Source organism: Camelus bactrianus, chromosome 3 (genome assembly GCF_048773025.1).
Source record: "Camelus bactrianus isolate YW-2024 breed Bactrian camel chromosome 3, ASM4877302v1, whole genome shotgun sequence".
Classification (NCBI taxonomy): domain Eukaryota; kingdom Metazoa; phylum Chordata; class Mammalia; order Artiodactyla; family Camelidae; genus Camelus; species Camelus bactrianus.
The window spans coordinates 104,415,953-104,436,687 of record NC_133541.1 but is presented as its reverse complement, the minus strand read 5'-3'; the positions used below and the strand labels follow the sequence as shown (position 1 = coordinate 104,436,687).

At 32.9% G+C, this 20,735-nt stretch overlaps 1 protein-coding gene across 2 annotated transcripts in view; it reads right to left on the bottom strand.

Annotated features, from left to right (window-relative positions):
• RBM27 (RNA binding motif protein 27) overlaps nucleotides 1-20,735 on the bottom strand; it is a 57,647-nt gene that overhangs the window by 25,985 nt on the left and 10,927 nt on the right. Inside the window, exons 3-8 of one of the 2 annotated variants that reach the window (XM_074360876.1) lie at nucleotides 19,162-19,286; nucleotides 13,415-13,506; nucleotides 12,543-12,736; nucleotides 11,531-11,794; nucleotides 9,753-10,046; nucleotides 7,378-7,512 (exon numbers count right to left, since the gene is read on the bottom strand). In XM_074360876.1, the coding sequence (XP_074216977.1) occupies nucleotides 7,378-7,512; nucleotides 9,753-10,046; nucleotides 11,531-11,794; nucleotides 12,543-12,736; nucleotides 13,415-13,506; nucleotides 19,162-19,286 (1,104 nt within the window). The remainder of the gene's footprint in view (nucleotides 1-7,377; nucleotides 7,513-9,752; nucleotides 10,047-11,530; nucleotides 11,795-12,542; nucleotides 12,737-13,414; nucleotides 13,507-19,161; nucleotides 19,287-20,735) is intronic. The other variant, XM_074360877.1, reaches the window with a different exon arrangement.

The window sequence follows — 20,735 nt, the reverse complement described above, 5'->3', positions numbered from 1 at the left end:
ACCCAAAACCACCACAAGCACACCTTCACAGAGAATAAGACATGTTCAAAAGAAAAAAAGTAAACAAGACAGCAAAAATTTGTTACCCTGTCAGCAGGTGGATAACACAGAAAAAGAAAAAAAGGACAAAAACAGATAAGGAGACCAGTCACTGTCCATATGAAATTACCTCAGATACTAAGAATCACTTCTGGAAAGAAAGCACATTTGCAGTCTATATACATTTATATAAAAATGTCAAAAACAATGAAGCCATGTTTCATAGAAAAAGATTTTAAAAGACAAGGTATCAAGGAGCAAAACCATCCTCTGGTTGGCTATTTAATAATATCTTTTTCACTGACTACCTCATATGAGACCTATTTTAAAGATTTACTCAATATTTTATATCTAAAGTCAGACACTTCACTACATGGCACAAGACAAAATTTAATTTTTTTACACCTGATTAAATGTCTTTATAAAGTTGTAACATTCCAGAAGACTTCTAATACACCTTAATAAGATAAGTCACAAAGCAACCACTTGATTTCACAGTAAATGGAGAGAAGAAATAGATGTGCTAAACCTTATTACCCTTCTCTTCCTATATAAGGAGCAGAAAAGGAGGTGGCAAATCTTACTGATTAAGGAGACCATATGCTTAGCACCAATCCTTTCAGAATTTACATAAAAAAGGATAATTCGATCATTACCATTGAGAAAACAACTTAACTTATCCTCAAAGATCTGGAAAGAGTTGTAAACATGACCTACTGCAGAGAATTTCTTGCAAAATGAAGTAATGTTCTAAACAGAAAAATGGGAAGTACAATCTCAGTTCATGTATGATTGGTTTAAATTTATGATACAGCACTCAATGTACCACATGTATTTAATTGTCTCAAAAAAATTAGAAACTAAAAGGCTGGTTTATACAATGTTTTTTTAAAACGAATGACGAAGAACATGGTTTCAGACACTTCAGGAAGATGGCTGTTTATTCAAATGAAGCCTAATTTTCTTCAACACCACCTATTCAGGTCTCTAAATACTGTATCAAAAATGGTTCCTTAGATAAAAAGCTGATTACAAGTCTGGGCAGAAAATTTGTAAGATGAGCCTGGTACACCTTGGTACACCTTGTCCTTCCAAAAGCAAGACAACTATCAAACACTAGCTGTCAAAAACAAAATAAAACCACCTGCAGAAACCAACATGAAGAGGTTCCCAATGGTCAAAGATGAGACAATTTGAACTTCAAAAAGGGCCACAATGGGATGAAACAAACCAAACATTAAAAATCCACAAGTTCATAATGATACTTTAAAAAAATTCAGTAGTCCCCCTTTGCAAGATACTAGAAAACCAACCCATTCTCTGAAAACTGATAAATTAAAGGACATTAAAGCACTTATCCTGTCTTTCCTGTGAAAAGTGCATTTCAGGTTAACCAAATGGTTAACACTGCCAAGTTGTACTGTCTAGAACGACAGCCAATAAACAAAGAAGAAATCATAGAATTAGAATACCATACTTCAATAAGCTCAAATGAAACAAGAGATCCAGGCAGGGATCACAAATGACCACCAGCAACTTCTTAAATGGATGGATCAGGATGAAAACATCTGTACACACTGGTCAATATTTGTAACACAGAAAGGAGAGAACTTGATACCATGTACATCATGATATACTGCAGTAGGAAATATATAATCCCATGGATAAAATACTCATTCAAAATAAGGGGAAAATGTGAACCTAATTAAGTATCTAGATCTAAACCTCCAACTTATAGGAAATACAAGGGATAGAGGAATGTGTTAAATGACACCAAGAGATGCAATGTGCCAAGTCCAGAATGTGGAAAAATTCTTTAGGACAAACAGTCTGCTTCTTCACCAAATAAATGTCAAGGAGGGAAAAAAAAAAAAGAGCTAAGAGAAATGGTTACCAATTTGAAAACTTAAGGAACATACCAACTAAATGTAATGTGAAACTTTGTTTGCATCTAGCTTCAAAGGAACTGGCTATAAAGGAACACCTATAATATAACTGGGAATTATGAACCCTGACTGGGTATGTGACAATAGTAATAAACTGTTATAAATATTCTGGGACTGTGATAAAGTATAGTAATTGTGTGCATGTGTGTTTAACCCTTATCTCTTAGAGATACATAATAAAGATTTTACAGATGAAATGTTTATGTTTGGGACTTGTTCTAAAACAAAGTCAGAGGTGAGTTACAGACAAGCAAGACTAATCATATGTTGATAAATGTTGAAGCTAGTAAATGAGTAATGAAGATTACTACAGTATTCAAAGCTCCTCTTGTGTACACTTGAAATTTGCCATAATAAAGTTTTTAAAAACCAAATTGGTTACAATAACGGTGAAGATAAGCCAGCCACAATTTAAATTCACTCAATTTAGTTTTTATCAGTGTAGAGTGACTGAGTAATTTCGAACTGCAAACAACCCAAGTTCACACACCTATCTTAAGTCATTCATGTATCTTACATGCCTGATAGCAACATTTTCACATTCTTAATGTTAACTCTAATCAGTTGAGGATAGTCATCATTCAAACTAAAATTTTAGCTACACTTTGTATTTTTCCTGATTTTTTGTCTTTAATAGTATTAACAAGAAAAAGAAAAAAAATCCTAAGATGAGTTTTAAACTAAAAGCTCAATTAGAAAAAAATAAAAAGCTATACCTTTCAATTATTGACCATATTTATCATGTGTCTTCCCTATTAGAACTCAAGGTCCCTGGCACATCTTCTGAAATTCCAGGGCCTAAACAGTTTCTGGCACATAGTAGGAACTCAATACTTAAAGAAGGGATTAAAGTTTATTTACTAAAAATATACCAATGACAATTAAGTATTTTTGGGGATGAATATCTTTATTTGATATTCACCAGGCATTATTTAAAATGGACAATATGACAACTAATGCAACACAAATCCAAGTAACACACGAGGGGAGAAAAACTCTAGACAATACACAATGAATCTATTGGAGACTGAATTTTCTAGACATCAAAATCCATGACTGTGCACAAAAAAAAATGTTATATGCAGTCCACAGAATTAAATGAGGAATCTCAAGTTTTAGAATATAGTGTTTTAACTATTTTACATAAGCAATAATAGGAAATGCGTTTCCTGAAAGATAATTTACGTAAATTCATTTTAAGATTGACAACTGCCTTCAACCCAAGAATCAGTCTTCTAGAATCTAGAATGTTATATTTCACTATTACTTTTTCACATACCCAGTACAATGAGCTTAGCAATTGTAAAATATTTCTATTATAACTTCTTCAAAGCAGCATAAGAAACAGACCAAATTTAAGGCAGAAAATGGAGTATACTTAAAGATGATTCTGTCCTGTGAAAACTGAAAAAAAAAAAAACAAAAAAAAAAAAACCAAAAAACTAAAAAACAAAATCCACACCCCAAATCCCAAACTCAAAACCATATACTGAATTAGTGACTTCAAATTTGGGTAAAATGTTTAAGTACTTCCAAGGAAATGGTTTTAATAGGTGTCTTTCTGTACAATTCAAGCTACATTTCATTATTTATGTCCTTTTCAGAGTATCTGTGACATTTTAACTCAACAAAATTAAATTTTCAAAGTTTTTTCTAAATTGTAGCCATTTGACATTAACTTTCAAATAGCATTACCGGGAGCCACATACATCCTACTCAGTTTTACAATGGGATAATTCTTTTTCTTCTTTTAACATTCAATTGTCCTCTTCCAAAGCAAGTAATAATTACAGACTGGATGAAGGTTTCATTTTGGGCAGAATTAGTTCCTTTGTTACCTGTGTTTCTGAGGTATTCTATTCATTTAGTTTTAAAAGCAAAATACATTGTGTTTGGTTTTTTTAGGATTTTTTAAAATATTGCTTTCCCACTATTAGATTTTTAGTCTCTTGGGGGAAAAAATCATTTCTTATACATCTGTATATTCCCAGTACCCAACACTGAGCAGAGTCCTATTCTTACCTCCAGAAATCCAGATTTCATTTTTCTATGTTTATTTGAGTCTCTAATGACATAATTTTCACAACTAAATACTATTTGATATGCTGTTCTCTACTTACATTTTCTATCCTGTGAATTTTAATAATCATTTTAATAACAAAAAACCTGAAATTTAAAGTTTCCCAACTTTGTTAAATTTTCCTTAAGGATAGCCCAAGTTCTCTTATTATGTTGAAAATATACGTATCAGTTTTTTAATTTTTTGAACTGAAACAAGTTTTAATTTTTTTTGAAATTATCAATTACAGCACTTAAAAAGTAAACTTGAACAATCTGATAAATTCAACTTATCTGTCTCAAAGCAATTAAAAAACAAACTATTTTTAAGTCAACTGAATAGAAAGATATAAAAAACTTATAACAAATTACACTACAATAGAACTTTTTTTTTAATGTTTAGATTATCAGGAACTCTTTCTTAGGTTTTTAAATTTCTCTATAAATTTTAGAATTAAATTCTAACTTTTAAGGAAGAAAGTAGTTTGCATAGCAGAGTTTTAAACTGTCCAATATTGAATATTCTGTAACTTTTAAAATACTTAGTTGCCAACCAACTAAACCTTTTTATAAACACTGACTGACACAGCATGTAAGGTTATCCTAAAGCAGTAATTCACAGTGCCAAAAGGAAGTTATTGCCTTTTATTGGTCTGAGACAAAATGGGGAAAAAAATGTAACTAATATTTCATAAAGCCAAATTTAAAGGATTGTCATTTATTCTGCTACTGTCTTACTGTGGTATAAAAATGTTATCTTTAAAACTGAAATATTAGATGTCTTCATATACAGTCCTTAATGTGGCAAAATAAGAAGTTGAAAACTGTAATGGCCCCCCAAATATTCTTAGAAATGTTACCAACCTCTGAAAGACAGAAGTTTGAAACTTTCTTTCTAAATGGCCTTTAATAATATTCCTAAAATAGTCTGGCTTTAAAAACTAATAGAAAAATCATCTTCAAGTTGCACAAAGTCAGACATCTTGTTTGTCTTGGCTCCCTAGTAGGGAGTACAATGGCTGGCACATGATAGTCATTGAAGAAATAGCCGCTGAATTAATGAATATTAAGCCAAGTCATGAAATAAGTAACTGCCAGGTTTTTTAAATCAAAATCAAAATGGACTTTTTACTGAGTCACAATGTTAAATTTAACAACATTAAAATAAATGGTAATTACCAGATCTTTTAATAAATTAAAAATAAAATGAAACTTTTACCGTGAGTCATGATGCTAAATTTAACAATATGAACATCTGTCATCTGCAAAAGATTCTCAGATAAATAACCCATTTTTCATATTTATAAGTCCATTTATCATATTTATTAAGAAATAATGTTAAGAGCTGATTCAGTGGGGAATAGATGAAACAAGATTGGCAAATGTTAAAGGTGGGTGATGGGAACATGGGAGTTTGTTATACTATCTACCTTCTTTATTTTTATACATGTTTGAAATTCCCCATAATTAAAAAAATGAGAGTAGCAATAAAACAAATATGCATTGTAACAAGACACTATAGTAATTAGAGGACTGTGAGATACAAAAAGTGGAACAGGATGGACAATTACTTTAGTATCAGATGTGGTTTCTGTTCTGAAGCAGCACAGCTGAACATAAGATTTATATACATGAAAAGAAATCCAATAGTATGCCTACGTATAGCTATATGTCGCTATGTAATAAAAGGTTTTTGGTATTGTAGGAGTTCAGAACAGACCAATAATGTTCTCCACATATTTAGAATATTTGGGCCTTGCAAAATAGCAGAGAGAGCATATTACTAGAAATGAATACAGGAAAAGAAAGCTGAATCATGACAGGGGCACAGACAGGGTATAACTGGCCTGACCAGAGAAAATGCCCATGGAGATTCAGTGAAAAAAGATTACCAAGAAGTGAGGAATAGACTATAGAGAGAGTTAGAAGCCATACAAAGGGGTTCATCTATGGTTTAGGAGGAAACACTGGCTACTGAAGAGTTCTCATGAGGAACCATCATGGCGGGTTCTCTCAGGAAAGCTAGCTTAGCAGCAGTTACGTGGTGTGACTCGGGGCAGGGGTGGAGGGGAGTGAAATGTAATGGAATCAAGAAGATTGTAGCAATAATGCAAAATGTGAAGTGATTCAAGTGTAGATGCAGTCATAGTAGGAACAGAGAGAAAGAGATACTTCAAAGAAAAGGGGGAAGGATTTTTGATTAACTAGATAGAAAAAAAGCAAAGCAATGAGTCATTTATGTCAAGGTTTCAATTCTAGGTAGTTAGGTGGGTGTTAGTTCCATTAACAAAGAAAGACAAGGACTGCGGAGGTAGTAGAGACTTACGGAGAAGGTAATAGGCTTGATTTCAGAGAGGCTGAAATTTATGGACAATAATAACTGTAAAATTATAATAACTAATTTTTACATAGAGCTTACTAGATGCCAGATACTGCTCTAGATGCTTTATACATATTAATCCACTTCTTCCTCAAAACAATCTTAATGAGGTGAGTAATGTTATTATTTCTATTTTACAGCAGAGGAAACTAGTATACAAAGAGGTTAAGTAACTTGCCTAAGGTCACAATGATGTAAGTCATGGAACCAGAACTTAAACCTGGGCTTACTTACTTTGCTGTGTTGCCTCTCCATATCACAAATGAGATGAAGACATGATTATGATAAACACAGTTTACAAAAAAGATGAATTTACCTATGAAGTTACCTAGCTCTGTAAAGAAAATTTCACAGTCTGACAGTTTTAATAATAAACTACCTTATCTGTGTTTTTGGAAAAAGGAATTTTTTTTAAAGCTTTAGTAAACTAACAACAACAATAAAAAAACACTTAATAAATAAAAGAAAATTAGGATTCACAAAAAAAATTATTACAGTTAAACATAAATGTTCCATAATAGCCTAACCACTAAATACTACAGTTTAAATGGTGCTATTCTCACTCCAGCATTACAAGTTAAGTAATTATTAGGCGTATTTTATCCGACCTTTTGTATACTCTTAGGAGATAAGCCTTGTGTTTTGGCAATTCAATCAGAGGAACAATTTTTGAACAGAAGCTTCAAAATAAAATTCCTTTATAAGAGACCAAATGTTGCTACTCTACAGCACAGCAGACTTCTCCAATACAGAAGGCCTCACCCTTCTCTCCCATTATCTCACAAAATTAAAAGCTATGTAATATAGCACAGCCACACAGTAAACTACCTTCTGAATACAAATATAATTTTCATATAGCGAAGTCCATAAAAATGGAAATTTAAAGTATAAAACTATTATGAGAAAACCTGGCTTTTTCATACCCTAGCAATGTTAAATCAAACATTTACTCACGTTCTGACACTGTATAAAGGAGGTTCTGGGGTAAAGGAGGAGGTAGTCTTGCTCCCACTGGTGCAAGATTGGGCACTGCACTTGTCCCAGGCTGGTCACGGTTGTTTATCAAGCTTGACTGTGTTATGGGTGGTCCTACAGACAACAAAAAGTAAAAAGTAGAGAGTATTAATGTTTCCTAAATAACGAAAGTACTCACTATACTCAGTACTAATTTGGATATTCACACTTAAAATTCCTACTTTGGTGTAGACAGAATTAAGGAATTTGATATGTACAGGCTTAAACACTGAGTTGCATAATTAATTAAAATGATATTTCAGTTCTATAACAGACAAGAAACTAATTTCGGGTGGAAAAAAATGGCAGAACTTGTTGCCTCTGAAGGGTGGAGGTGGAAAATGGCTGGCAAGGGACTTGAACAAACTTTCTGAAGTGATAGTAAAGCTCTACAGAACTCTTAATGATAAACATGTTTATGTGTACTGATGTCTACAACATACTGTGAAATGAATCAAAATTAAGAATGGAGAGATGGAAAGATACGTGATAATATAAATATAGTAAAATGTTAATTGTAGAACTTAAATGGTGAGTATTTCTATTTGCTTGAAATTTTTCATAGCAAAATGTCGAAGGGAAATGACATTTTTGGATTCAACTTCTAAACAGGTATGTTCCCATACTGAGATTAAATGGTGAGTATTTCTATTTGCTTGAAATTTTTCATAGCAAAATGTCGAAGGGAAATGACATTTTTGGATTCAACTTCTAAACAGGTATGTTCCCATACTGAGATAAGAATTTTTATTGTGAGACTATCTATACCTCAAAGATGCCTTTTTATCTAGGAAACAAAATCTCAACCTGAACTTCACAATTATACCATTTATGTGACAATATTCACAAACACTGTTAAAAGAACTATATTCCTACTGACCAAATCTACACATTAAACGTCACCAAATCTTTATCAACTTTAATGAAAGGTGCTCTATAAAGAACGTTAATGCAGGAAAGCTATGTGATGGGTACACAAAATCATGCTAAACTATTTTTGCAATTTCTTGTGAGTCTATAAAATTATTTTAAATTAAAAGTTAAAAAAGAAGAAAATTCAGCTGGCTCCATCACACAATGCATAGTGCATTGGACTTCTATAAAAGAAGAAAATTCAAAAAGTACCACTTAAAATGCATGGCATTTTAAAAAATAACTTGCCAACTCTTAATGTTTTAAATGTCAAGTAGATGTTTTCCTGTATCTTTGTACACATTAACTCTTTACCCCAGAATTTTTTCAGTTACATTTAAAACATTTTACTCTTCTGTTTCTGCTAAACCTGAAACTAAGGTTTTTTAAATGATTATTTTTAAACATTTCGTACTCTTAGTTTTGGTGGATGTGATAATAGCATATTGATTTTTTTTAAGTCCATATCGTTAAAGAGATTCATATTTAAGTACATAGTGGTGAAATGACATGACATTTGAAATTTATCTCAGGAAAAAAAATCCAAAAAAAGTGTGTGCGGAGGGAGGGGGACAAAAAAGACAAAAACAGCTAAATAATAACCACCGAAGTTGGATGATGGTACCTGGTATACCATTATTTCACATCTGTGTATATTTTTAAACTTCTAAAGAGGGGAGGAGGAATTGTACAAAGGCAATCCAAAGATACAAACTTTCAGTTGTAACACAAATAAATACTAGAGATGCAATGTACAACATAATAAATAGAATTAACACTGCTGTATATTACATATGAAAGGTATTAATAAAGTAAATTCTAAGAGTTCTCATCACAAGAAAAAAATTTTTTTCTATTTCTTTTATTTTGTACCTATATGAGATGATGAATGTTTACTAAACTTATTGCAATAATCACTTCATAATGTATGCAAGTCAAATCATTATGCTGTATACCTTAAACTTACACAGTGCTGTACCTTAATTACACAGCAATAAAAGTGGAAGAAAAAAAGAAAATATCCATAATAAAATATTTTAAAGATTATTTCAATATTCCCCAAAAGATTTTCTTTAAAGTCTGGGAAATTTCACTAAACTACTGGTATGCTCTTTTTCCTGACATCTTCAAAACATTGGCTTTCTAAGATGCTATCAACTAGCAAGATTTTGACTCCAGATCAATATAGATTAGACCATAATAGAGAAAATTCACATTTGGAGGTATTACAGATAATGCAACACTGGATAGAAAAAGGAAAGAACAGCATCTTAATTATGGGAATATATCCCAAATTCTATTAATAATTTATTTTCAAAAATAAAATCGTGTCAAGTTAGCTAAAAGGGATGGATTCTCCTAACTATAATTCTTCACTAAAGAAATATTCAACATATACTTACTTGGTATGGGAAGCACAACAGAAGGTGGAGGCTGGCCATGTCCTTGGGGAACAGGAAGTCTCATACTGTGGCCAGGACCTGGACCTGGACCTGGGCCTGGGCCTGGGCCTGGACCAGGGCCTGGACCAGGGCCTGGCATTGGAGGCATTAACATTCCAGGAGGTGGTGGAGGAGGAAGCCCAGGAGGAGGTGGAGGGAAAGGAATCATGCTTGGTAGGGCAACTTCATCAACAACCAGGGGATCATTTCCATGATCAAACTGACAAAGGTCACCAAGTACACAAAATCCTCTTTCTGTAAGAATAAAAGATAAATAATGTTATGACCTACCCAGAGATCAGAAAACAAACAAAACAAATCTCTGAAACACCCACCAATCTGATTCATGTGTTTTTTCTTCAAGGAGTCTAAAGCCCTCTCAGTGTTACTCTCTGTTCATCATCACACACACTGAGGTAGGGGCAGGTATACTCTCTACTTTCCATATTGTGAGACTGTATTTTGAGACAGTAAATAGCAGGGTCAAAACAGGCTACCAACCACTATTAGATTAATCTATTTGCTACTCAGTTTTTGTAATAAGATTTCAGATATTTTAAGTAACAATTTAATAAAGGTGTGGGGGATAAGGAACTTGAACTAGATTATCTAACTTCAACTATCTATTTTCATGGTATTATTCTAAAGCAACCATTACTGCTGTATCTAGAAGTTAAACTTTAGTTTAAAATATTCAAATGAGCATTATGTACCAGGTTATTCATTGTAGCACTGTTTGTAACAGCAAAATATGTGGAACGCCCCAAAAGTGCCATCAATAAGAAATAGCTTTGAACACATTTTTGTACATACAGAATACTAAGAAGCATAAAACGATAGTGTGGAAGCTCTTTGTATATTTACATAGAATGACTGCCAGGAAATACTGCTAAGTAAAAAAACATTATGCAGAAGAGTATAAATAGTATATAGCATACTAGAATATATGTTAAAAAGAAAGTAGGGGAGAATATATGTTTATGTAAGTATGCACAGACTATGTCTGGAAAGACACAAGAAATTGACAGCATTAAATTGGCCTTGAGAGATCTTAAGGGTAGGGGAGACCAGGGTGAGAGAGAGTTTAATGCCTGAATTATGTGATTCTATTCCCTACTTAAAAAAATATATAAAATGTAAAAATATATACATTCTACGTTTTAAAAAAAAATGTTATAATGTCTGTGATTTGCTTTAAGTAACACAGGCCAAAGAAAAGGCCAGAGAAAAGCTGTAGGAGTATACACCAAAACAAGACTGTCCATGAGCTGACAACTGTTGATGAGATCACGGATACACTAGGGTTCACTATATTTTGTCAACTTTTATAAATATTTAAATATTTCCATAATAAAAATTAAAATACATACACACATCGATTCATTCTTGCAAATGGAAAGTTAGCGAATTAAAATTGTAAATAGGTTATACATGCTTAACAAATTCCCAGCATCAAACACCACACAAAAAAATGACAATTCCTAGAGTCTACCGAATTTTGTGGTATTCTTAGAGTGTCTGAAGTAATAAGAACAAAAAACAAACTGAAGGGTCAAGTTTGAACATTCTGTTAACAAGAGCCAAACTATTACACAAATGAGTAAAGAAGCATACGCCAAAAGAGTTTCTCCTCATTCATCCCTTTTAATCAAATCCAGGCTGCAATGGAAAGGTATGCAGTATCAGCAACATTTGCCTTACTAGTGCTTTTGGGTACAACATAAAAGAGAATTTTTTACCATCATAATCTCTGCATCGCCTCTTTGGTGGTGGGTTTCGACCAAAAGAATTGGAAGAGCTATGATTATTATAGTAATTAGACCAACTCTCCGTTGTGTTTTCAGAGTGGTGCGCAGGTGCGATCACAGTAACGGTGCTGGGAATAGACTGTGCCCCAGAGGAATACTGCTCAGAAGAGTTCGGAGGTGGCGCAGACACAGGCACATAGGAACTCTCCAAGTCATTCCTTTCACTCTTAAACTTTGATCTTTCCCTGTGCTCTGCTTTAGAGACAAAACAAAAACAAGAAACAAGTAAGATCAATATCTATGTTCTTAAACTCTGCTTATTTTCTCACTTGCAGAAACGGAAAGATGAGAATATTAAATTCAACTTACTGAGCTGTCCATATTTCAAAGTACTCTCATTATTAGCATAGCCTAAAACCAGGAACATCAACAATGTGACATATCTTGACCAATAATCTCTGTAAAACCATCTTTTATAACATCAACATCAATACATAATGAAGAAAGACCGGCTTCTCTCCTGATACTACAAATGCTATCCAAGAACTGACTTCCAAACTGACATCCTAAGAGATCAACGGCTGGGGTCACAGTAATCTACTTAAATTTTTTTCTTTTTAATTTTAAAAACTCTAGGCAACCTTAAAGCAAATCTGGGGGGAAGGAGAGGCAGTTGGGCTGAGGAAGGCAATCCTCTTCCTCCAGTGATAGCTTTGTTGATTAAAGGACATTTGTTTCAATTATACAAAATGACCTAAGTCTAGACATGAAGTATGATATGCTTATGAATAGCATCTTTTGGTCAAACTCCTTCAACTCCATTCTGAGAATAGTGCCCTGTCTTTGTAACAAAATCAATATTAAGTTTTTTGAGACAATTCCAGATTTTACATTGCTCAGATATATTAAAGGTACACTTACCTTTAAGGGAATTTCTGGTACCCTTGTGATATGGGAAGATAAACAACTACATAGTTTTTAGGGGGACACCTCATCTACTCACCAACATTCCTATTTGGATCTTGGTCTTTGCTGCGCCCTCGGCTTCGACTCCGACTTCGACTCAGACCTCGGCTCTTACTCCGGCTCTTACTCCTGCCTCTTCTCCAGTCATACTTCTCACGGTACAATTCATTCCTCTCATAGTACCGATCATAGTCTCTCCACTTGCCATCTTCTCTTTTTTTCTCACGTGTCCTGTAATATACAGATATGAAAGCCATGTGTATACTACAGAAACCAAGTCTGTAAACAAATCAGTACTATGAAATATCCTCCTTGATTCATCAAAATTCATAACTTTTATGCTGTTTTAAAAAGCTGTAAGATCACCACATAATTCCTCTAATCCATTATATAAAAAGAAAACACATTCCCTTCAAGTACACTGGGTGGGGAGAAAGGAAAAAAAGAGGTGAATCCAAAGTATGGGGAGGGGTGAAGGGAAAAACATATTTAAAACTGGAGAAGGCAAAAGGCTCAACACAAAGTTTTCCTAAACAAAGACTAATTTTTTGATGGTAGGCTGATGATTCAACATATAAACTTCACTACGTATAATATAAAATGCTATGGACAATTATAATACTGAGCACCCCTAACCAAATGGAACATTTCATTGATATTCTCTAAGGAGACTGCTCCCACCCCTGAGCTCTTGGGGAAAGCACATAATGATGACTGTTTATAAAAGGAAGAGAAAGTATGACAAAGACAAAAAACAGAAGGAACAGAAGGAAGAAAGATAACATTTTCTTTCTTCAATCAGTTTAGAGGGAGAGGAATAGAGCATACGTTAAAAATCCCTTTAATGCCCTTGTAAAGTAACTGAAAAGTGAGTTATCTGTGTCTTCCTAATTAAAGATAAACACAAACCTTCGTTCACTAGATTCTGAACGAGCCTTCTGGGGACTGGGATACTTCTTTTTTCTGCCATCTCGTTCCTCCTCTGCTGGCTCCTGAAATACCTATATGAAAATACTGATTAGAAACAAGAACAGTCCTTCTATAAATTATAAAACCCACCCACCTGATAATCTTTCTGGCACAAGAGAGGGCACAAATATGCTGAAATACTGAAGTCAAATCACATCCCAAAAATTTGGGCAACAGGAAGAGGTAAAAAAGATGCTGAAATTACTTTACCAGCAATATGTTAATTTTTAAATGTTAATTTAAAGTAGAGAACAGCAGTGTAGGAGGAAAACAGCAAATCACTCTTTAAATTGAAACAGCAGAAATTACAAATCTCTATTTCTAAGTATCATACAGTAAAATGGTTTGTTTTCATAACTACAAAATATATTCATACATATAATTCATTTGAGGAGAACTTCAGATTTATTTCATAGAAAAGGTTTCAGGAACAAATGGTTAAGTTAACAAATGCTATAAAACTAAGTATTTCACGTGTATTGTGGAAAAGTAGTATTGGAATTAATGAAAATGTTACACCTAATAGTCAAGACTGACTAGAAATAGAGGACTAGTGATTCTAGTATTGCTTTTAAACAGAAGTTAACCTCAAAACAAATAGATGGCCTTTACTAGAGGTGAACTAAAGACACTGTAAGAGCGAACAAATGCCCATCTAATGGGGAAGCTCACTTAAAAATACACAAATCAGGAAGTGAATGAATGGAACAGATGACGATAATTTAGCAAAACTCAGGCTACATAAAATGGCAGCCACAATATGGCAACCATATGGTGCTGGCAAAAACACCCTACAATTATTAGACTATATTTAAAAATCATTTTCTTTACCAATTTACAGGAAATAGAGGGTATATTACTCCACTGACATGCAACCAGCAAAATCCAGACAATAAAAAAAACTCCTTAAGACAAATGGCTGGGTTTCTTTAACAAAATAAAATTTAAAGAAAAAAAGAGACGAGGAAAGAAGAAGAGAAATATATAGGTAAGTATGGTGGGGAGATTTGAAGATTAAAAGAGACCTAAAAGGTATCAACTTGGACATCTTTTCCCTTCTTTTTGCTTTTCAACATTTTCTAAGGTCTTTTTTGATAGAATGTATTAATTCACTCTTTAAATTTTCTAATTTTAGGAAACCAATTTTCTAAACTACTTTCTAATTAGTTTTTCTAACAGGAAAAACTATTCTTAAAAAGTCAAAGGATCTAAGAGAAAAAACATAAGACCAAACAAAAACTTGTACATGAATGTTCACAGCAACATTATTAACAGTCAAAAAGTATTAACTATTTGTCTATTAATCCAAATACCCATCAACTGATGAAGAAAACATGATATACCCATAAATGGAGTACTATTCAGCCATGAATAAAGACGAACTGATACACGCATTATGCTAAGTGGAAGAAGCCAGTCACAAAAGACTACTGTCTAATTCCTTTTATATGAAATGTGCAGAATAGACCAATTCAAAGAGACTGAAAATAGGTTAGTGGTAGTTATGGTGCGGGTTGAGTGGGGGAGGAGCACTTAGAAGATAATGGCTTAAGTATGGGAGTTTCTTTTTTGAATGATGAAAATGTTCTAAAACAGATTGTGGTGATGGCTGCACAACTCTGAATACAAAAAGCACTGCATTTGTACACTTTAAATAGGTGAATTGTAAGGTGGATGAATTACATCTCAATAAGCTGTTTAAAAAAAATCAAAGGGCATGCATAATACAGATGAATCTCATATAATAATGAGTTAAAGAAGCTAGACAAAAGATTGTGTGACTTTTACATCCAGGAAGCATCAGTATAGGTTAAGGGAGCTCAACTCATGATTCCAATGGGTGATGGAAAACATAACAAGATATCAAGAAATCAAAAGCAGTATGAGTGAAGTCTTATTTAGCATCCTGTGGTACACTGCCAAACGTGATTTTAAATCTCAAATATGATATTTAAGTGGAGAATGAGTGCGTCCTTGCTCTATAACTAAATAAAATGCTTGATTTGTACGGATTTAAAAAAAAAGATTATACGATTCCTGTTACATAAAATGGAAAAAACAGTACATGGTATTAGAAGAATAGTTACCCTGGGGAGAGGGAAATGAGAAGCAGTAAGAAAGAGGGAATCAGGAATAAGGGAGAGAAAATTTAAAAAAAAAAAGAAAAAAAGTGAGACATCTCAACCAACTTGATTATTTAAATCGTGATTCAAACAAACGGGGTGGGGCACCGCAGGGAAATGGACGTTTATGAACAGTTAGAAATTTAAACACTGATTGGGTATCTGATGATATTAAGGAGTTATTATTTCTATATATGATAAAAAATTTGGAAACAGAACCATTTAGAAATATCTACTAAGTATTTACAGATGAATGACATCATATCTGGAATTTGTTTCAAAATAATTTAAGAGGATGGGAAGTGGTTGAAGATACAGGAAAAAAAAAAACTGTCCATGGATCTATAATTATTGAAGTTGAAATGAGGACTTCACAGGGGCTCATTATATTACTTTGGCTTCTTTCAGACATTTTCATAATAAAAACCTTTTCGGTGGGGATTAGGTTTATTTATTTATTTTAATGGAGGTACTGGGGATTGAACTCAGGACCCCATGCATGCTAAGCATGCACTCTACCACTGAGCTATACCCTGTTAAACAAAAATAATCTGTATTCTTTTCTATTTTAAATCAATTTTCTAGAATTTCCTGTGGCAAGGGTAATTTTCTCCACAATTTAACTTTCATTCTGAAATGAGTTACACGGCACTAAATTGCTTTTTATTTTTCTTGAACTAATATGAAGTATACACGCAGACTTCATACTCCAAAACCTCTTACCTACTTTGATCCTACTATTCTAAGAATATGAAAAGATTTCTTTCTAGAATCAGATTATGACCAAGTATGCTAATTTTAAAAGTTTTTCTTCTATATTGCCCTGATTTCAATTTTTCTACCTCACACCCTCTTCTAGAAGTTTGATCATTACACACTATTTAAGAAGTTTTAATTATTTATTATCTTGGTCTATCATGGCTACACATGTCTGAGAGCGTTCATCTCACTGGAACATTTTAGATATAAAAGTATACTAAATAAATACACAGATGGGGCAGGATTGACCATGGGTTGATGAGTCGCTGGAGCTGGGTGATGAATACATGGGAAGAATTCACTGCATTATTCTGTCTCCTTTTGATGTACAATGAAAATTCTCTACAACAGGTATTTGTTTAATTGGAATGAAATAAAAATATTTTCAGAAAAACCAAAGGGGGGGGGGAACTGTGCCAGAGGCTCTCATATTTCCAGTCATAAATCCATGTATTAGACTAAGAAAAACTGCCTTCTAACATTTCAGATGACTGTGGCATAGTGTGAATAAGGTATTATAACATCAAAGATCTATTACCTTCATGGATTATTCTTTGCATGTTCATGAACTCAGACACACAGGGTAAAGGGTTTAATGACAGCAAATTCAGAAGTAATTTTCCAGCTATAGATAGAGCACATTGTACTTCATAAATCATGGCACAAGGGGGAGGGGAAAAAATCATGTATATCAAGTGCTTTTCTAGCACCAGGATGAGTTGTGTCAATGATCCAAATTCTCTCACCTGGTTCCCTGTGTGACCAATAATAGTCTTATTGTAAAACTGATGGTACAATGCAACTGGGAACCAAGGAAAAAAGTTTTAAATGGCTAGTCCTCAGATTTGCTCCTCTGTCCCCTGCTCAGAGCAACAGCATTAACTGAGCACAGGTGAGAAAAACAGACAATTAGCCAAAGGTAGTGCTACCTGAAATCCCTTTCCTTTGATGTTCGCCAACAATTACTATAAACGACTATATTTATACACTATTATGAGCTATTATTTGTTAGTAATAACAATTAAGTTATGTACAAAAGCTTAAAAAAATGCAGAAAATGCCAGACAGCATCATGTAGGGTACTTATACATAGAAGTTGAAATCCATTTTTTGTAATTTTCAAAATTAGGATTTACTAGAAAGATACAAAATGAAATAGTGCAACAATTTGGGGTTTTTTAACTGTTCTTTCAAAACTCAAGATAATGCAATTTTCTTCTTATATTCAAATGAGTTGTCTTTCAGACACTTCTATTTCACTGAACTTCAATGACTGTGAAAAAGGACATGTGCTACAAAAATTTTAACTTATATTATAAAGAGATTTAACCTATACTGTAGACCAAAAATTATACACTATCAGGTATGGAAGAAAAGTTTCTTCCTATTTCCATTACTTGAAACATACTGGAATCCCCTTGTACTTTAAAAAGACTTTATGAGACAATTAGAGGGCATGAGCAAAAACAAAAAAGTGATAGTAATCTCAATTGATTTGAATTAAGTATAGCTACATTTTGTTTTCTTTAATGTTGGATCAGTTCAATCAGGCTAGCATTTTAAAACGTATCAGAAAGGACAATTAAATGCAGTATGTGATCTTTAGAATGAATCGTGTACTGGAGAGAAAAAAAAACATGCTATAAAAAAGGGACAATGTTGGGTTAATTGACAAAACTGGAAAATAGACAGTAATTTAAAGTGTTTTATCGATGTTAAATTTATAGAAACTGATAATGGTACTCAAGCTATCTAAGAGAATATCCTTATTCATATGAAATACACAGAGTATTTAGGAGTCCAGAGTCATGATTTATCCAACTTATCCCCAAATGATTCAGAAAAAAAAAAGTTCTCAGTGCAGATATATAAGGAGAGCAAATAGGGCAAATTTTCAATAGATGAATCCAGGTACATGGTATAACATATCTGGGGTACTATTCTTGTAATTTTTCTATAAATTTTAAAATGATACCCAAATAAAAAATTTATTAAATAATTATAAGAAAACAAAAATTGGAAAATATTTTTGTATAATAATCAACATTTACGTGCCAGGCACTGGACTAGGATGTGTGTGTATGAAAAATCTCATTTAACCTTCAATGAGATAAATCATAGATTACTACTATGATCATCATTTTGCTGATGTGAAAATGAAACAAAGAAGTTAAGCAACTTACTTTAAAGCTACTACTTTAACTTATGCAGCCTGATTTTAAAGCCCATATTCTAATCATGTAATACTAAATACTGTTGTCTATACATAAATACAATTACAAATAAACTCTTAAAATTTCCTCCTCGGTTCAAACAATTAGACTAAATCACGTTTTTATACTTTAACATTGTAAAAACATTCTTTTTCCTTTTCCTTCCTATGTTGAGAGTGATGTTTACAGTCATATTAACTATTTTAAAAACTGGTTAAAAAAGAAGAAATGGTTTCTCTATTAATATGAAAATGTGTTACTTAATGATTTCTCTTGAGGTTTCATTAATGCTTTCCTTTTAGTCAAGCCTCTATATTTAACCAACTTTTCTTTCTCTGAAAGTCACTAGATAAGATTTCCTTGAACTCAATGTTATTAAAATACTTCTTGAAACACTAAACAAGCTATCTGAAATTCTTTCAACTCCTCAAGTCCGAGGAACTAAGAAGCCCTGATCAAGAATCTACATCATGCCCAAAACCCAGAAACTTCAATCAAGAGATAACTTCTAAAGAGGTCAACTTCCAACTAAGAATGATACTGGTAATAGGATCTAAGAAGCCCCTAAAAGCAAAAGGAAACTTTGCGTTACCTCTTCTTTAATTTCTTCTTTTTCTTGGACTGGTGGTTTTGGCTCAGGTTTAACTGGTTCCAAAGGTGGAAGGTAGTTCTTAGTATAGAGACTTTCAAATAGTTTATCCACAAAACCTGAAGTTTCTAAAGAGAAGAAATAGTATTTAATTGTTGCACCAACAAAAACCAGAAGTTTGACAAAATACTCTACTGGCAAAGGTGAGGAAAGAGAGACATTTTTAGTTCCACCAGCAGTGTATGAAATGACTCTAGTCGGGGAGAATCCCACTTCTGGGTTTTAAGATCCTTTGAACACACTTGCACGTATACAAAATGATATACACGCAAGACTGTTTGAGTACATAACAGTACAAGATTGGATACAATCCAAATTTCCATGAATAAGAGATTACTTAAATAAATTATGTGACAACTGTACAACAGAACACACAGAATGAGTACTGATAATATCAAACCTCAAAGATACAAGATTAAATATTTGTATCTATTTATATTTGCATAAAAAACTCTGAAAGCACACAAAGACGACAAAGTTGTGTGCTGGAGGCAGGAAGGGAGCAGGCGAGGTGAGAGACTTTTAACGGTATACCTTCATATTGTTAGATTAAATGTACTGCTTGCTAAAAATTTTAATTAAAAATATTTCTAAATCAGTTGAAAAATAAATTTTGACGTAAGAATGACATGAAAATTTTTTTGTGTGTTTTACTTAAAGGCTGGTCTATTTAGCAACTTTTTCAGACTAATTGAATGGGGGAGAACCAGATGAATTTATTAAAAATTAAATGTAAAAGTATTTATATTATGTTATTCAAACCAAATTCAAGTAACTCTCACTGGTCCTACCCTTCAGGAACAGATAAAGAGCACATTAAGAGTACAACACAGACTCTGCTTATAATGCAATTAATAAACATTTTATATAATAGCTATTTCTAAAATGTCAAATTAATTTTTCTTCAGAAAAGCATCTTTTCATAAACTTTCTACGCTGTTAATTTGTGCAGTAAGCATTTTCCATGATTATACAACAGTAAGCTCTTATTAACTGTCATACATAACTTTAAGGCTAATTAATCAAACCATTCAAAAGCCTTTATGATTAAAAGATTTTCTTCACATGTTTCTGTATTTCTAAAACATTTCTTAAAACACGCATTACTTTTGCACATGTTTTGTCTTTTTAAAAGACATATATCATGACATCTCTAATTCAAACTAAGTAATATAAATCAATACATTTAGAAAAGACAATACTTCTGGGGAAGAATTCTGTAAGTATTAGATTTTTTTGGTACAAAAAAGTGTTAGAAATGCATACAAAAATGCACAAAAAATATGTAATCCTGTGTTTTAGGTTGAAAATTCATATTTACTGTCTTTTCTTGCTCAGTAGATACATGATTTAATGCATATCTTCTCATTACCAACAGCTAGATCAATCAGTAAGTATGCATTATCCACATTCTGTTGGTCCATTCAACAATATTTACTGAGTATCTTCTATGTGCCAAGTCTGTAGGTTCTGAGTCTCCACTCTCAACAAAGGGAAAGACAGGGGTGGGGTCACAC